At 42.7% G+C, this 19,710-nt stretch overlaps 1 protein-coding gene across 1 annotated transcript in view; it reads right to left on the bottom strand.

Moving 5' to 3' along the window:
* The window catches only part of aldh1a2 (aldehyde dehydrogenase 1 family, member A2), a 115,694-nt gene that overhangs the window by 43,739 nt on the left and 52,245 nt on the right, over positions 1-19,710 (bottom strand). The window contains exons 5-7 of the mRNA XM_063065738.1: positions 7,004-7,065; positions 3,658-3,786; positions 3,420-3,533 (exon numbers count right to left, since the gene is read on the bottom strand). Coding sequence (XP_062921808.1) covers positions 3,420-3,533; positions 3,658-3,786; positions 7,004-7,065 — 305 coding nt within the window. The remainder of the gene's footprint in view (positions 1-3,419; positions 3,534-3,657; positions 3,787-7,003; positions 7,066-19,710) is intronic.

Consider the following 19,710-nt stretch of genomic DNA (forward strand, 5'->3'; position numbering starts at 1 on the left):
CATGACTAAGCATTGACATTCACTGGAAAATTCAGTCCTTGGCTAAGCTTCAATAATGTCTGGGAATTTACTACATACCGGGTATCTATGACCTCTTTGGCTATATTCAGTGGCTGAATATTCAGATTTATTTATTTTTTTTTATTGAGATACAGCATGGAATCAACCCTTCCGGCTCTTTGAGCCACACCACCCAGCATTTCCCCAATTTAACCCTAGCCTAATCACGGGACAAGTTATAATGACCAATTAATCTACCAACCGGTATGTCTATGGACTGTGGGAGAAAACCGGATCACCCAGGGGAAACCCAAGCAGTCACGGGGAGAATGTACAAACTCTTTACAGGTTGTGGCAGGAATTGAACCTGGGTCACTGGCACAATAAAGCGTTGTGCTAACCACTACGCTACCATACTAGGCTACTGTGCTTCTCTGTTGGGGAGTCTGGAGAATTATCCTCCAGGAAAGAGTATCTGGAACCACTGATGTTATAACGCTGTGCATGCAGACTTTAGGAATACATTCAATGTCTGATCATCACAGACTTTGGGATTACACTCAAGGGCTGAGTGCCCTCCATCTCAGAATTACCCACAGTGACTGATTATCTGGAACCTCTAGTTTTATAATGACTTGCCATCCACTGCTTTTCTATTTGCAACCCACGTCTGGGCATTCAGGGGCTCTTGGCTTCAGTCAACAACAGAGCATCCAATGGCTTGGGGAAAGTAGTCAATATTTGAGTATGCACCACTGCTGGATTATACAGATACGCTCTGGGATTTCTCTCAGTGATCATCATTGGCAGGTTGTTGGTATTGTGTACAAGAACTATTCTTCCATCATTTGTGAGATTATAATTGGTTGAATCTATACAAGATGTTGGTGAGGCTGAATTTAGAGTATTGCTTGAAGTTCTTGTCACCTACCTACAGGAAAGCTAATGATAAGCTTGAAGGAATACAGAGAAAATTGACAAGGATGTTGCCGGAAATTGATTAATTGTTCCGGTTTTTGGTCCCTTTATTACTCTATAATTGTGGCCCTTTGTTCTGGATTCCCCATGCTGTGGAAACAGACTTTCAACATCAAACTTGTCAAGTTCAAACTTCACTTAATGTGATCGCTCCTCATTCTTCAAAATTTCCAAGAATACGTAACCTTATAATACTTGATAAATAGTCTAATATCAAAGAATCAAAGACCATGACATGTCTGTGAATAATGTCTGCCTATTTTCATTATTCCAGAGCAATACCACTTCTGGAAACTGTATGACTAATGCAAATGCTGGCATGAATTTATTAATAGCGATGAGTTATAACTTCTTCTAAATCTGCTAAGAAAGACTTGTACCAATTGATAGCCAAAAATAATCACAACAGGACTTCCTCCGCAGAATAATTAAATGCAAGCTTTGTTCTCACCCTTTGCCTGCTGATCTAACTCTGAAGGCCCCAGGAGCAGCTGTGCTGACCCTTAGCTCCTGATATGACAGACAAAACTTCAAAATGCCATACTGTGCAGTTGGGAATATTCTCTGCATCTGTGGGAGTATGAATGGGATTAGTGAATGAGAATCATCCTGCTACTTGTCGTGTGAATCCACTAAAATCTCGCAAGAATTCAAAGATATTCTTTTTGGATAGAGCTGGCTCATTCACTTCGCTGGTGCTTTAACACAAGGGATACAACCCTGCAGGGTTACCTCAGACAGATGGAGAGCCATTTCAGAAAACTATGGGTTATTTTTTTGAATTATCCAATTTGAATCACATTCTGGGCTATTTGATAGTGGGCTCATGTGGACGTTAATCAGCTGCTGTTGAATCTGATTGTTATTTATCTCAGTTCATTCCTTCACAGTTTGTGAACCGTACAGTCAGAGGCCTGTTGATAAGTGCTGAGAAGGTGGTGATGAGCTGCCTATTTGACCATTGCAGTTCATGGAGTGAAAGATGACCCAATGCTCTTGAGCAGGGAGTCCACCAGCAACAGAGTACTACTGATACATTTACGGAAGAAGATATTGTGTGAAGAGAAAGGGAACGCGATGTCCTTCCTGATGACACAGGTTGTTCCTACTGGCCTTGCTGTCCGAGATAGTAGAGTGATGGGTTTAGACAACACAGCTGCAAATCTTGGTTGAGGGCTGCTTTGAATTGACGAGAAGATACAGCCATTGGACACTGGAAGTGAAGAGAGTGAGACGTGCAGAGCACCAGTCAGGAAGGTGGTTTTGTCCAGGACTGCACCGAGCTTCCTGACTGTTTTTGCAGTTACCATCATCAAGTGAACAATTTCTTCACAATCCTGATTAGTACCTTTGGGATGGAAGTGAGTCATCTGCCAGAATCCCATCAATTTCAATTCATTTCATTTTATTTTCTATAAAATGCCCAAACTTTTGTCTGTTCTTAGAGATCCCCCAGGGAATGAAAATTCCATATGTAAATTTTCCTGTAACACCACCAGGTTGTTGGGGGTTCAATGATTTTTGTTCAAATTATACTCTTTCTTGTATAGTTCTATTTACTTTATGTTTTTCTTGTGACTGTTGTGTCTCTAGTACTGTGTGCCTGTGATGCTACTACAGGTAAGTTTTTCATTGCACCTGTCTATATATGTTCTTGCATATATGACAAAGAAGTCAACTTTGGGAATGTATCATTGATTGATAAATCTATTTTGTAGTAGAAATGCATTTCTTCTTCTCTTTTCTTCCCCCTCTTCTTCTCTTCCCCTCTGAACACTACCTCACTTTTTTATTATTTCTGTTTTTGCACTATTTTTTAAATTTAACTGTTTAATATATATTTAATTACTTATTGTAATTCATTTTTTCTATATTTACCCTATATTGCTGCTGCTAAGATAAGAAATTTGCTGACATATGCTGGTGATATTAAAACTGATTCTGATTCTGATTTTACTCTGTTTTTACAATTACTGTTTAACAGCCATGCGTTCTTGTGCAAGTTTATCCTCTGTTCAAGTAATCCAGAATGGTTGAGTCAGGGCATTTCTGAGGGAGTGTCACACTGATGACATATTGACTCTTCAATGAGGTGTGAAACCAAAATCCTATCGACTTGTTGACAGGATTCGAAGGACACGGAACTCTTTGGTGTCCTGGTTATTATTTATCCAATAAAACCATCAAAACTAAAGCAGATCATCTGATCACTTGTCCTATTCTATGTCTGTTGGGTCTTACTGTACACAAATTAGCTGCTACATTTTCCTTCAAAACAAGAGTGATAATTCTTCAAGAATACCTTGACTCTGAAGGAAAACCTGAGCTGAAAAACATGATGATTATCATTCTTATATCAGCTTAAATGTTTATTGATAACTTACTAAGGAGCAATACAACCTACTGACTGATCTGAATGGTGTATCAGTGAGATAGTCTACCTCAGTAGATCCAGTGAAGGAGATTTTGTCGATGTCCATGTGGGAGGCTATTGCCGCGCCAGCTGTCTCGCCATATCCAGGTAAAATATTAACCACCCCTGGTGGAAACCCGGCCTGAGGAAAGAGGATTAGATGAAACAAGCTCAGTTAAATACAAACCGGGAAATGAAAAGTGAATGCTGGCTCTCACCACTGACATTGTCACAGAGAGTAAGATAAAAAGGTGAAAGTGACATACCTCTTTGATGAGGGCTCCCATGTAGAGGGCAGTCAGCGGCGTTTGTTCTGCTGGCTTGATGACCACCGTGTTTCCGCAGCACAGGGCTGGAACTATCTTCCACGCAAACATCAGGAGGGGGAAGTTCCACTGTAGGTGGACAGAGAACAGGGTGACAATTAAAAGCTGTGAAATATTCCCATTCTGCTGCAGAAGCCTAACTGTGGAATTGAAATTCCAGACACGACTTTAATAGCATTATTGATGGAACAATTTACACAAGATCCCTGCTGTTTCAGATTGCCATGACATCTCTCTGCCTCCTCACCCTTTTACTTTAAACAGTTTAATCCCTCCACTGGAGGAGAAAGGGTTGTTTATTTTTGATCCATCCATAATCTCTACCTTTAGTTAGAGAAAAAGAAACAATGAGGTGATAGTGTCACTCGGTGCCTAGCACCATGTCAAGAATTCTATGTGCAATGTTCACACTGGCCTCTGAAACGATCCTTCTGTTAAACTACTCTGAATTTCATTATACTTATTTAATTATTTATTTCATTTAAATGTTCATTATATTTTGCTTTATTTCTCAAAATTTCTATGAGAGGAAGATGGAAAAGAGATGGTGAACCTTGTTATAAGATCATAAGATATTGGAGCAGAATTAGGCCATTTGACCTACCTCCCCACCTCCCCACCTCAGCCCCATTCCCTGGCCTTCTCCCCGTAACCTTTGATGCTGTGGCCAATCAAGAACCTATCAATCTCCGCCTTAAATACAACCAACGACCCAGCCTTCACAGCTGTATGTGGCAACAAATTCCGCAAATTCACCACCCGCTGGGTAAAGAAATTTCTCTGCATCTCTGTTTTAAATAGACACCCCTCTATCCTGAGGCTGTGCCCTCTTGTCCTAGACTCCCCCACCATGGGAATCCTTTCCACATCTACTCTGTCCAGGCCTTTCAATGTTTGAAAGGTTTCAATGAGATCCCCCCTCATCCTTCTAAATTCCAGTGAGTACAAACCCAAAGCCATCAAACATTCCTCATATAACACTTTCATTCCCAGAATCGTCCTTTGTGTATCTCCTCTGGACCCTCTCCAATGCCAGCACATCTTTTCTTAGATAGGGAGCCCAAAGCTATTCACATTACTCAAGGTGAGGCCCCACCAGTGCCTTATACAGCCTCAGCATCACATCCCTGCTCTTGTATCCTAGTCCTCTTGAAATGAATGCTAGCATTGCATTTGCCTTCCACACCACTTTATTTATTTTATTTAGATTTTTTAAAGGCTGTTCTCATTGTGAATTCTGGGCACAATGTAATCGGGCTGCTATTAGCCATGTAATTATACGCAGAGGTTCTCTCAGAATTATGTTGACAGTTTTCTTAATTCAAGGTCAAGCAGTCAACTTACGTAAAACATGGGCAACACACATCAAAGTTGCTGGTGAACGCAGCAGGCCTGGCAGCATCTCTAGGAAGAGGTACAGTCGGAGTTTCAGGCCGAGACCCTTCGTCAGGCCTGAAACGTCGACTGCGCCTCTTCCTAGAGATGCTGCCTGGCCTGCTGCGTTCACCAGCAACTTTGATGTGTGTTGCTTGAATTTCCAGCATCTGCAGAATTCCTGTTGTTTACGTGAAACATGGACTGCTTTGTTTTCTACAGACTTCTTCTGGCCTACTGAGTGTTTCCAGCATCTTTTGTTTTTGTTTTTATTTCAGAGTTCTAGCATCAGCAGATATTTATTTCATTTAGCAATCCCCCTCTGGCTTTGACACTAAGGAGGCAATGGGCTCCTGTTGTTCAATTATCTGTTTCTCAAAAAAGCGACAGGAATGAAACAATCCAGTAATAATGTCCAAACAAGAGAAAATCTGCAGATGCTGGAAATCCAGAGCAACACACGCAGAATGCTGGCGGAACTCAGCAGGCCAGGTAGCATCTTTGGAAAAGAGTGAACAGTCAACGTTTCAGGCTGAGACCCTTCAGCAGGATTCTCTTTTGAGCAACCTTTTTTTTCCCAGTTCCCTTGACTTGCTGCTGGAATTTGTGGTGATCTTTTCCCAGTGATGTGGTTTCAAGAGCAGACTCTGATATGAAGAATGGCCTGACTCCTTCAATAAGGGAAAGGATTTTCCTGAGTAGATAGGTAGCAATCCATACAGTCCATTTGGCTGCATGCATTCATTCACTCCTGTTTAAACGATCATTTTGACTTTAAATGTAACTCTATAAATAGACGCCTTTAGAAGTTTCAAAAATAGACAATTTTAGACTTCAATTATATTTCCTACTCAAAAGGTCATTGACATTTAAAATAGCAATGCTTAAGTGATGACAGCAAAACAAGATCTAGGCATCTCACTCACTATCAAATAAGCAAGCTGAAAATCTGCCAATTCAAGTATTTTAGTTCTTGGTTTTAGATATTAGAAATTGCTAATGACTGATCACTTTAATTGAAAGAATCAGATAGGAGGTATCAGCTTTACTGCAAGTTAAAACTGAAGTCCTGACTTCATACAATAGAATATCTGTTAGTCTAATTAATAACCATTTGTTTTGATATACCTATTTCTCAAACATATCTACCATGGTATCTCAACAACATCTATTGTACTTCCAAGGCAACAAAGGATAATGGAATGTTTTAACATTCATTCATTATATGCTGTGCTATATGACATAGGCAATCATGGTCTTGACCATGATTGTTCTTGGCAAATTTTTATGCAGAAGAGGTTTGCCATTGCCTTCTTCTGGGCAGTTTCTTACAAGATGGGTGACTCCAGCCATTATCAATACTCTTCAGCGACTGGCTTCCCGACACCTATGGTTGCATAACCAGGACTTGTTGATATGTACCAGCTACTAATACAGCATCCAACACCTGCTCGCATGGCTTCACACGACCATGATCAGGGTGGGTGGGGAGGGGGTGCAAAGCAGGTGCTACACTTTGCCCAAGGGTGACCTGCAGGCTAGTGGAGGGAAGGATCGTCTAACCTCATCTTTGGTAGAGACATACCACCATCCTGCTTTAGATTGAATGTAAAGTCCTTATGAAACGTAACTCCAGAGTTGGGAGGTTGGGGGGAAGGGGTTGTTATCAGAGTTACAAGAACAGAAGGTGCATGTTTTACTCTTGCTGATAGAGACATACAGCCAAACATATACATTTGCAATTGGTGTTGTGTGTCCTACACAAAGGCCTTTATTTAAAGATCAGGAGCAGGAACTTGTATTTTCATGTCTACGATGATCAAACAATAGAAAACTTTTAAACCCACACTTCTGTTGTAGGCTGTGATATTGTTGAGAAGATAAACACCTCCTGCAGATGAATAATACTCACAGGGATGATCTGTCCACACACGCCTATTGGCTCATGTCTTGTAAATGTGAAATAATCTCCATCTGTAACAGAAGACTGTAATTACTCAACATTCTCATTTGAGTTAGCCACACTAAACCACAGTTATCACTTCCATGAAAATGAGGATTATGAAGGCCACTCTTGCTCTTTCTATCATTGACAAATAAATGGAAATTTAGTTAAGTAAATGCTCTGAAAATTCTTAAACAGTTGGCTAGAAATGGACATTTTAAATGAACTTTAAACATGCTTCAACATTTTCATTATTAAAGGGTAATTGGTTTATACAGCCAGGTACTATTTATACAGGTCCTCCCCAGTTTACGAACATGCAAGTTATGGACAGCTCATACATAGGATCTAATGTTTGGGAGACTGAAGGTATGGATAGGGATGAATTTGCTGGCTGCTTCAGGGTTCAGGCATCTTCTGCTGGGTGGGAACAGGGCATTTCCATTTACCTCCTCTCATCACCACCTCTCTCCCCAGGCCACAACAGTCAGGGTCTGGGTGGGAACAGGACATTTCCATTTACCTTCTCTAATTAGCACCTTGCTGCCCAGGTCACAACAGTCAGGGTCTGGGTGGAACAGACTGAGATGGAACCACTGAGCAGATTTCTTTTTTACAAAACATACAAAAGTTTATTCACTCTCAAAAGTACATATAATACACAGGAGTTCACAAAACGGTTAACAATTTCAAATTAAACTATTATCTACAAAGCACTCAATTCCCTTGGGGGGGTGGGGGCGCTGTGTCCATAGAGATCTTATACACCTTCTCCAAGGACACCTGGGCACGGATATAGCTGCAGAAGAGAGGCACGCAGTAAGTTCAGGCAGAGCTCTCAGCTGCCCACTGCTTGACAAGGTCCAGGAGCAAGCCTGACCGTTCACTCACTGTATCAGTGAGGCCGGCTGGCAGCTGATCTTCCCATGCCTGCTTACTGTCCCATTACAGCTCCTTTTGTTTGTTTCTGACTTGCGAACAGGTCTCAGAAATGGAACCTTGTTTCTAACCTAGGGACAGCTTGTATAATTTCTTTTCAATTCCTGATTTCCCTGTTCTGCCTCCCGTCTTTGCAGCTGTTCATAATTGGTACCTTATCCCTTTCACTTGGGACAGAAATGAGCTAAGCATTAAGATCCTAGTTCTAATCTTAGTATGGGGCTGTAACTCGTCCCCAGGAGTCACTAATTGTTCAATGAACAGTCTACCTATTATCACTGTAACAAGTTTTAACAAAATGTTTGCTCAGGTTCATATTTTTCTAACAGCGTTATTGGAATGCACTGTGTCCAGAAAAGGGTATTTCTAACTTGAGCATACCGATAAAGAAATGTGAAATAAGCAACAGATCATTTATTCTTTGCCTTGAACTCAAACAGCGAGTAATGTTTTGAACCCAGATGTGTGTTCCTTTATCAAGGTCAAGATCAGTTTAATATTATGCTATCAACTGAATGACATTTCCTTGAGGATTCTTGCTTCTCTCTAAATATCTAACGATGCAGGCACCATGTCACTGAGCACTGGGTAATCCCAAAATACGATCTGCTCTAAACAACACAAGACCTACAAGATACGGGACTGCCTGTCAGTTAAACTCAGCAAGAGAACAAAACAGAGGTTTTCAGAGGTTTGTGGGCAGGGGTTCTGAGGGAATCTGTGGAAGAACTTCATCTTCTGGAAAGTTGTTGAAATCTGGAGCATACTGCCTGACCGGGTGATGGAGCAAGGTACTCTCAGCAAATTCAAAATGTATCAGTACTGGCGCGTCAATTGGGCATGTTCAAAATACTATGTTCAGACTAAGGGCTGGTAAATGGGTTTTACTGCAGACAACAATTCTAGTCAGTTTGGGTTGTTTCTGTGCTGAATGGCACTATGACTTTGAAATAAAACACTTCATTTCTGGAACGTTTTGATTCTATAACTAGAGGGTAAACAAAATTGCTATTTCAATGTGCCTGACAAAATCTGATAGAGTTCTTTGAGGAAATAACAAGCAGGGTGGAAAAAGGAGAGGCCGTGCATGTCAGTTACATGGATTTTCAGAAGGCATTTGATAAGGTGCCACATATGAGGCTGCTGAACAAGATAAATTCCTATGGCATTACAGGAAAGATACTGGAATGGATAGAGGGATGGCTGACAGCCAGGAATTCAGGGAGAGGGAATAAAGGGAGCCTTTTCTGGTTACAAACAAGAGAAAATCTGCAGATGCCGGAAATCCAGGCAATACACACAAAATGCTGGAGGAACTCAGCAGGCCAGGCAGCATCTATGGAAAAGAGTAGAGTTGATGTTTCAGGCCGAGGCCCTTTGGCAGGACTCAGCCCAAAACATCAGTTATACTCTCTTCCATTGATGCTGCCTGGCCTGCTGAGTTCCTCCGGCATTTTGTGAGACTTTTCCGGTTGGCTGCCAGTGACTAGTGCTGTTCCTCAGGGGTCAGTATTGGGACCACTACTTTTCACATTGTTTGTCAATGATTTGGATTATGGAATTGATGGCTTTGTGGCAAAGTTTGCTGATGATACAAAGATAGGTGGAGGTGTAGGCAGTGCTGAGGAAGCAGTGTGATTGCAACAGGACTTAGACAAGTTGGAAGAACGGGTAAAAAAGTGGCAGATGTAATACAGTGTTGGAAGTGTATGATAATACATTTTGGTAAAAGGAACAATAGTGCAGACTATTATCTAAAAGGTGAGAAGATTCAAAAACCAGAGGTGCAGAGGGACTTAGGAGTCTTCATGCAAGACTCCCAGAAGTTTAATTTACAGGTTGAGTCTGTGGAAAAGAAGGCAAATGCAATGTTGGCATTTATTTCAATAGAATATAAAAACAAGGAGATAATGCTGAGGTTTTATAAGACACTAGTCAGGCCAGACTTGGAGTATTGACTACAGTTCTGGACCCCATATCTCAGAAAGGATGTATTGTCATTGGAGAGATTCCAGAGGAGGTTCACAAGGATGATTCTGGGAATGAAAGGGTTAACATATGAGGAGCGTTTGACAGCTTTGGGCCCGTGTTCACTGAAATTTAGAAGAATGTGTGGGGATCTCATTGAAACCTACCGAATGTTGAAAGGACTAGATAGGGTGGATGTGGAGAGGATGTTTCCTCTGGTGGGGGCATCCAAAACTAAAGGGCACAGCCTCAAAATTGAGGGGCAACCTTTTAGAACAGAAATAAGGAAGAATTTTTTTAGCTAGTGAGTAGTGAATCTGTGGAATACTCTGCCACAGGCTACAGTGAAGCCCAAGTCCATGGGTATATTTAAGGTGGAAGTTGATAGTTTTCTGATTGGTCAGGACATCAAAGGATATGGTGACAAGTCAGTTGTATGGGGTTGAGTGGGATCCAGAATCAGCCATGATGGAATGGCGGAGCAGATTCGATGGGTTGAATGGCCAATTCTGCTCCTATGTCTTATGGTCTAAATAGCCTTGAGATGAAGATGCTGAGAATAGCTAAATTGCTTTTCACAAAATACTGTTTTCCTAAATCCTCAGCTCCTGCTGAAGGTGTTGACTCTTTACTGACAGTATGGTCCTGCTGCACCCACTGAGCCTCTAGAAGATGACACCAGACGGTACAGATCCCCATCACCCAGTCGTTACGGATCCCCATCACACGGTCATTACGGATTCCCATCACCCAATCGTTATGGATCCCCACTACCCTGTCGTAATGGACCCCATCACCCAGTCATTATGAATCCCCATCACCCAGTCATTATGAATCCCCATCACCCAGTCGTTATGGATCCCCATCATCCAATCACTACAGATCCCCATCACCCGGTCACTGTGGATTCCCATCACCCAGTCGTTATGGATCCCCATTACCCAGTCACTATGGATCCCCATCACCCAGTCACTATGGATACCCATCACCCAGTCTTTACGGATTCCCATCACCCAGTCATTATGGATCCCCATTACCCGGTCATTACGGATCACCATCACCCATGATTATACATTCCCATCACCCGGTCGTTATAGGTCACCATCGCCCGATCATTATGGATCCCCATCGCCCAGTCATTACGGATCCCCATCACCCAGTCATTATGGATCCCCATCACCATTTCATTATAGATCCCCATCACCCAGTCATTATGGATCCCCATCACCCAGTCATTACAGAATGCTATCACCCAGTCATTATGGATCACCATCACCTGATCATTATGGATTCCCATCATCCAGTCACTATGGATCTCCATCGCCCAGTTATTATAGATCCCCATCACCCAGTCACTATGGATCCCCATCACCCAGTCACTATGGATCCCCATCACCTGGTTATTATGGATCACCATCACCTGATCATTATGGATCCCCATCAATCGGTCATGGTGGATCCCCATCACCCCGTCATTATGGATCCCCATCACCCAGTCACTATAGATCCCCATCACCCAGTCACTATGGATCCCCATCACCCAGTCACTATGGATCTCCGTCACCCAGTCACTATGGATCCCCATCATCCAGTCACTATGGATCTCTATCACCCAGTCACTATGGATCCTCATCACCCAGTCACTATGGATCCATATCACCCGATCGCTATGGATCCCCATCACCCAGTTGTTATGGATCCCCAGCACCCAAACATTATGGATCCCCAGCACCCGGTCATTATGGATCCCCAGCACCCGGTCATTATGGATCCCCATCATCCAGTCACTATAGATTCCCATCACCCAGTCACTATGGATCCCCATCATCCAGTCACTATGTATCCCCATCACCCAGGCACTATGGATCCTCATCACCCAGTCACTATGGATCTCCATCACCCGGTCATTATGGATCCCCATCACCCAGTCACTATGGATCCCCATCACCCAGTCATTATAGATCACCATCACCTGATCATTATGGATCCCCAGCACCTGTTGTTATGGATCCCCATCACCCAGTCCTTGTGGGTCCCCATCACCTAGTCACTGTGGATCCCCATCACCCAGTACTTATAGATCCCCATCACCCAGTCACTATGGATCTCCATCACCCAGTCACTGTGGATCCCCATCACCCAGTCACCATGGATCCTCACCGCCCAATCGTTACGGATCTCCCATCACCCAGTCATTATGGATCCCCATCACCCGATCATTATGGATCCCCAGCACCCATTGTTATGGATCCCCATCACCCGGTCATTACAGATCCCCATCACCCAGTCACTATGAATCCTCATCACCCAGTCACTATGGATCTCCATCACCCAGTCACTATGGATCCCCATCACCCAGTCACTATGGATCTCCATCACCCAGTCACTATGGATCCCCATCACCCAGTCACTATGGATCGCCATCACCCAGTCATTTTAGATCCCCATCACCCAGTCACTATGGATCCTCATCACCTGGTCATTATGGATCTCCATCACCCAGTCACTATGGATCTCCATTACCCAGTCACTAAGGATCCCCATCACCCAGTCACTATGGATCTCCATCACCCGGTCATTATAGATCCCCATCACCCGATCATTATGGATCCCCAGCACCCATTGTTATGGATCCCCATCACCCGGTCATTGTGGATCCCCATCACCTGGTCATTGTAGATTCCCATCACCTAATCATTACGGATCCCCATCACCCAGTCACTATGGATCCCCATCACTCAATTGTTATGGATCCTTATATCCCAGTTTTTATGGATTCCCATCACCCAGTCACTATGGATCCCCATCACCCAGTTGTTATGGATCACCACCACCCAGTAGTTATGGATCCCTATATCCCGATCTTTATGGATCCCCATCACCCAGTCACTATGGATCCCTATCACCCAGTCACTATGGATCCCCATCACCCAGTCGTTATGGATCCCCATCACCCAGGACGTGCCCTCTGGTCAGTGCTGTCATCAAGGAGGAGGTGTGGGAGCCTGAAGACACACACTCAGTATTTTAAGAAAAGCTTCTTCTCCACTGCCATCAGATTTCTGAATAGACAATGAAGCCATTATATTCTTTCTTTTTTTTTGCTCTCTCTTTGTACTGCTTATTTAATTTTATATATTTTATTGTAATTTAGAGGTTTTTAATTATAGAACATAAACATAGAATAGTACAGCACAGTACAGGCCCTTTGGCCCACAATGTTGTGCTGACCCTCAAACCCTGCCTCCCATATAACCCCCCACCTTAAATTCCTCCATATACTTGTCTAGTAGTCTCTTAAACTTCACTAGTGTATCTGCCTCCACCACTGACTCAGGCAGTGCATTCCACACACCAACCACTCTCTGAGTAAAAAACTTTCCTCTAATATCCCCCTTGAACTCCCACCCCTTACCTTAAAGCCATGTCCTCTTGTATTGAGCAGTGGTGCCCTGGGGAAAAGGTGCTGGCTATCCACTCTATCTATTCCTCTTATTATCTTGTACACTTCTATCATGTCTCCTCTCATCCTCCTTCTCTCCAAAAAGTAAAGCCCTAGCTCCCTTAATCTCTGGTCATAATGCATACTCTCTAAACCATGCAGCATCTTGGTAAATCTCCTCTGTACCCTTTCCAATGCTTCCACATCCTTCCTATAGTGAGGCAACTAGAACTGGACACAGTACTCCAAGTGTGGCCTAACCAGAGTTTTATAGAGCTGCATCATTACCTCGCGACTCTTAAACTCTATCCCTCGACTTATGAAAGCTAACACCCCATAAGCTTTCTTAACTACCCTATCCACCTGTGAGGCAACTTTCAGGGATCTGTGGACATGTACCGCCAGATCCCTCTGCTCCTTCACACTACCAAGTATCCTGCCATTTACTTTGTACTCTGCCTTGGAGTTTGTCTTCCAAAGTGTACCACTTCACACTTCTCCAGGTTGAACTCTGTCTGCCACTTCTCAGCCCACTTCTTCATCCTATCAATGTCTCTCTGCAATCTTCAACAATCCTCTACACTATCTACAACACCACCAACCTTTGTGTCATCTGCAAACTTGTCAACCCACCCTTCTACCCCCACATCCAGGTCGTTAATAAAAATCATGAAAAGTAGAGGTCCCAGAACAGATCTTTGTGGGAACCACTAGTCACAACTCTTCAGTCCAAATGTACTCCCACCACCATGACCCTCTGCCTTCTGCAGGCAAGCCAATTCTGAATCCACCTGGCCAAACTTCCCTGGATCCCATGCCTTCTGACTTTTTGAATAAGCCTACCATGTGGAACCCTGTCAAATGCCTTACTAAAATCCATATCGATCACATCCAATGCACTACCCTCATCTATATGCCTGGTTACTTCCTTTAAGAACTCCATCAGGCTTGTTAGACACGATCTACCCTTCATAAAGTCATGCTGACTGTATCTGATCAGACCATAATTCTCTAAATGCCCATAGATCCTATCTCTAAGAATCTTTTCCAACAGCTTTCCCACCACGAATGTAAGGCTCACTGGTCTATAATTACCCGGACTATCCCTACTATCTTTTTTGAACAAGGGGACAACATTTGCCTCCCTCCAATCCTCCAGTACCATTCCCGTAGACAACGAGGACATAAAGATCCTAGCCAGAGGCTCAGCAATCTCTTCCCTCACCTCGTGGAGCAGCCTGGGGAATATTCCATCAGGCCCTGGGGACTTATCCATCCTAATGTATTTTATCAAATCCAAATCCTCCTCTCCCTTAATATCAGCATGCTCCAGAACATCAACCTCACTCATATTGTTCTCACCATCATCAAGTTCCCTCTCATTGGTCAATACCGAAGAGAAGTATTCATTGAGGACCTCGGTCATTTCCAAAGCCTCCAGGCACATCTTCCCACCTTTATCTCTAATTGGTTCTACCTTCACTTCTGTCATCCTTTTGTTCTTCACATAATTGAAGATTGCCTTGGAGTTTTCCTTTACCCTACTCACCAAGGCCTTCTCATGTTCCCTTCTTGCTCTTCTCAGCCCCTTCTTAAGCTCCTTTCTGTATTATATGGTACTGCTGCCACAAAACAACATATTTCAAGGCATACAGTATGCAATGCTATTAAACCTGAGTTTCATTCTGATTCTATATCTCCAGTATTATACAGTAACTCAAACTTCAGCAACTCTCCATTGGCTGGAAGTGCTTTAGAACATCTTGTGCTCAAGAAGGATGCTATAATGCAGGAACTTTATTTCTTCTGCTTACTGGTCTGCACTTTCTTCAGGAATATAAGATTAGGGTAAAATTCGATAACTACAGTTCCTCTACCACAGGACGTCTGGGCACCTGACAGCAACTATAGCACCCCTATGCCATATTGCTGTGAAGCAACATATTCTTCATTGCAGTGTAATTCTGTGCCCAGGTCCGAGCTTGCTAGTGAGCTTCACAAATCCACTGTTTAAACTCCTGATACAATATGGATCCTTTCTGGTCTGTATAGTTCCTCCGTGGATAAGTTACTGGAGAGTAGGAAGCTTAAATTAAATCTTTGATGAATATATGTTTAAGATATGTTATGAAATATTCAATATAATTTAAATCTATTGTTGCATTTTGATGGTTTAAGTTTTAGTATTTTTTCCTGTCCGGAAAATTAAATTGACAGAGCTGGGTTCATTTATTAATTCAACAAAGATTTGTTTATCTTTCCAGTTGTTTATAAACTGTCATGGAGAAACAACTTACTTTGGAAGTACAGAGCAAAATGTTTTTTCTAATCAGCAGAATAACCAATCTGTCAACAGATTATGATTTTAATTGTGACTTGCACATTTAATGGAGGGAAAGAAATTTACATCAGAGCTGCTCTGTGATATTCCACAGTCTAAGCCCACAGGCACGCAAACCTCTTTGCGAATATTCGAAATACATGAGCTCCTGTCAGTTAAAAGTCTGGAAATTGTTGAGAGATGGACAGTGGCCAGTTGGACACAACTCAATGCTTTGCATGCTACCTACCAAGGATTCTTGCTGTGACACCTTTAAACTTGTAAATTAATTGGAAAAACAAGTGTGTAAGTTAGTTACATAAACTGTTACCAGCTGAACTAATTCTAAAAATATTCCAACAACGTTGCATAAAGGAATATTGTCCCATTAGAACATTTCTGAAATATGTTTGAATTTTTAATGTCTCATTGGCAGTTAATACAGACTCACAAGTAATTGGGAAAATAATTGACATCTGAAAACAAAGACAAACAGGCACTCTTCAGACACGGAATCATCTTTGGTGTGTGATTATCATAATTACAGTGAAATAGCACAAAAAATTGGGAGAGATATTATCGGGCTTTTTAAAAAAATTTTGCAACAGCATTGGAAAAAATTTATCCTAAAGAAATTACTTTGTATGGACACTGATTTATTGCACAGAGTTAAAATTACATGAGTTCTGTGATCCTTCTTGGAGCACCAGTCTTAGCTTCCTTGTGGTATTGTGATAAGCATCTCCTTCCTGGCCCACTTTCCTTCATGCTGTCAACAGCTCAAACCACTTAAATAAATTCTGTTTTCTGAAGCAACAGAAATAGACAGAAAAGAACTGAAAAGATGTTAAAGTTCAGCCTAATTCCTTGTGATTTCATAATGTACCACTAGTTGTGTGTTCTTCCCTTTAAATGTTTCGATAAACAATTCTCATTCTCACGCCCAGAATGTCAGGGCTAGCAGGAAAGTGGCTCGGTGAAAAGGTATAAATCATGGCCTCAGAAATGACTGTCTAAACACTAGGGGGAATACACACATCACATGTATTTCAGATTCAAAGTGAAATCCAGGAGACGTTTAGTTTTGAGTTATCTGCTGATGGCTTGGGAATGACAAAATATGAGCAGTTTTAGAACTGGGGTGGTCGTGGGCGTAATGAAGTACTGGTACACGAAAGCCTCCCATACCCATAAAATTACAGCAGACTTTCTCGAAAATAACAGAGTATAGTTTTAAGAAAATGACTCATTTCTAAGCAGTGATGCTGGGTTTTATTATCAAAGAGGCAAGAACTTACGATTAGCTTGTGTTTGAAAATGATGATTTCAAAACCCTTTTTAAATACCCACACACTAACAAATATTTCTTGAACACTAATTATTTCAGCTGGACACAGATTATTCAAAGATCCATCATTGATCATAACTTGATGGCTTTGCACAGACATCTGACCTGGTTTCAGAATACTACTACCGCTGACTGACAGATTGACTACATGCGCGTTTGATGAACTATTGCTGTCTCCTCCACCACGCATCAAAACATCATGAACTGGGAAGACATCTGTGCACCAGCTCTGTCATCATTTATGCCAATCTTTAAATGTGTTTCCACTATAGACACTCACTTCTGAAAGGCACAACTCATTGATTAGAACTCTGCAATTCACTGTGATTAAACATTTAATCAAATACTGCTTTTTTAAGTTGTCTCAACGAAAGAAGTTTTCTTTTCAAAAACCAATTCTGTTAAACTGCTCGCTAAATGATTAAGTTAAAAAGTCCCGAGTAGCCCTTTTGCTTCAAATATGTTCAAGCTGTTCTATATAAGTAGCTTATGAGGATTAATACAGTGGGTACACACTTACAGTACCTCTGCCTGACTTTACAGTATGGATTTGCTGGGGAGGTCAATGCCATTCCCACATACTGTCGTGCAAAAGAAGAGAAGATCTGGCCCCACACCTGAGTGAACACCTCACACTCGACTCATCACAGAGCTGAACTGCCATCTGGATCTCTCATCAGTCCCACAGTATTACCCCAGCAGCAGAGCAGTTTGCCAAGTGCAATCCCAGTCTCTTCAGTTGTGTAAGTGCTTTCCCTCCCCTTCTCCCAACCTCACGTGGTTTTTTCTGCTTGTCAACCTGAACTTACCATCCCCCTGTCACTGTCTCCCCACTCCATCCCCATCCCCTCCCCTGCCTGCCATCTTAAAACCCTTATCAGTCCACCATTCCTGTCCTCCCTCACCCTGCCCCTTCTCCTCTTTATACTAACCATCTCCCATCCACTCTCAGAGTTTCACCCAAAGCATCGACAATTCCCTCATCTGGCCCAATGCTGCTTGACCTGCTGAGTTCCACCGGCAGGCTGCTGTTGCTTTCTTTCTTTCCTTTGTTTCACTTAGTCTTAATGTTTTCAATTAATCACTTAAAAGTAAATTTATCATTTTTTTTCTGTCTTAAATAATGTCTCATATTGATATTTATAATATCTTTTTTGATGTGTTCTCAAACATCCCTGATCATAGATATTTCAAGGTACTTAGATGGCTTTGGGTAACAACAAAGTATCACAAGTCCAGAGGGTGGTCTGGGCAGAGATCCAGGACCTGATACCTGGGGCACAGTTGTTACACCTAGTGGCTTCATTTCTTGGGCAGCCAATTCTTGGAGTTTACGTGGACCAGAGGATATCAGTAGATCTGGAGGAAAGATGAGGGGGCTGGCACAAGGAACATAATCCAACCCAGTAATATTTTTATGCCTATTACCCCTACGGGGACATAGACTGCTGACAGTAGCTCACCAGAGTCTGATGTCCTGGGCCAGTCTTTCAAGAGGTCTCCAGGTGTAACCCATCCTCTTGGGGTATCCTTCCTCCCCCCAGGTGGAGGTTTTGGAGCCTTCTGTTGGCATTTCTGTAGCATAGGATTTTTACGGGATGGCGTGGCTAGCCTCATGTCCAACCTTCTTATTTTCGCAGCCGGACTTGGGGCCGTCCATGGCGGAGTTCCAATAATATTAGGTGCCGGAACAAGAGGATTATCTTTGCTTTAGAACAGATGAGTGGGGGAATAGAGGGGATATGGGCAATCATAACTTGGACAATGGGAATTTAAGCAGTCCTGTCTACAATGAGACTTTTTTTTTAATTTTAGAGGACTTGATGCATTTTGGAGCAGCATTAAGTGACCAATATCCTTTTATGACTCAAGGCTGAGATAATGGTGGCCTTGAGATTCAAGGATATTTAATTACCACAGTGCATATAAGCCTTGAACTTGTGGTGCCCCTGATGGACATAGAAGAGGTGTTATCAGTGGCTACACTGTCCACTGTCCCAGTGACTAAGACCTGAGGCACTGGTGTTGAAACATGTTTCAGCCATCACTCCTACCCCATGAGTCAAGTGTGGGAGACTGGCCCCAGACCTGAGGCAGCAGAGGAAGTATGTGAAGGGAGGCAGTTTGGGCAGTGGAGTAGCATGTGAGGACAAGTACCGCTGGAGCACAGGGTTGGTCATGGATACTAGCGAGGGAAGGGAGAGTCAGCCTTCAGCAGTTGGTGGAGCGGGGTGGGTCGGGAGCAACAGGTGGGGTGGAAATCAGGGATCAGGAGCCCTAGCATGAGGAAGGAGGCAAAGCCAGGATCAGAACAAGATGGAGTGGCATAGATCAGGAGGTCGGGTGGCAGGAGGTCAGGACTACGGCCAGAATGGTGGGCATGGGATTACTCATTCAGTGCTGAGGCAACCAATGATTTAGGCAGGCTTCCCAGTTATCCACAAGCCCCCAGCTGGTTCTACTTGTGAATGGTCAGTGGTGAATCCAGTCATGTAACAAGTTTTGACTTGCACTCTAACCAATAGGAGTGAGATTTAATTCTGAGTGGTTGTCATGCCTACAAAGCTTGCTCTTACATATTAAACAACTCTTTATACTTAGGAAGTTTACATGTGATGCTGCAGATCTTATTACCACATTAAAATAAAACTGTTACA

The sequence above is a fragment of the Mobula hypostoma genome, chromosome 13, assembly GCF_963921235.1.
Source record: "Mobula hypostoma chromosome 13, sMobHyp1.1, whole genome shotgun sequence".
Lineage (NCBI taxonomy): Eukaryota > Metazoa > Chordata > Chondrichthyes > Myliobatiformes > Myliobatidae > Mobula > Mobula hypostoma.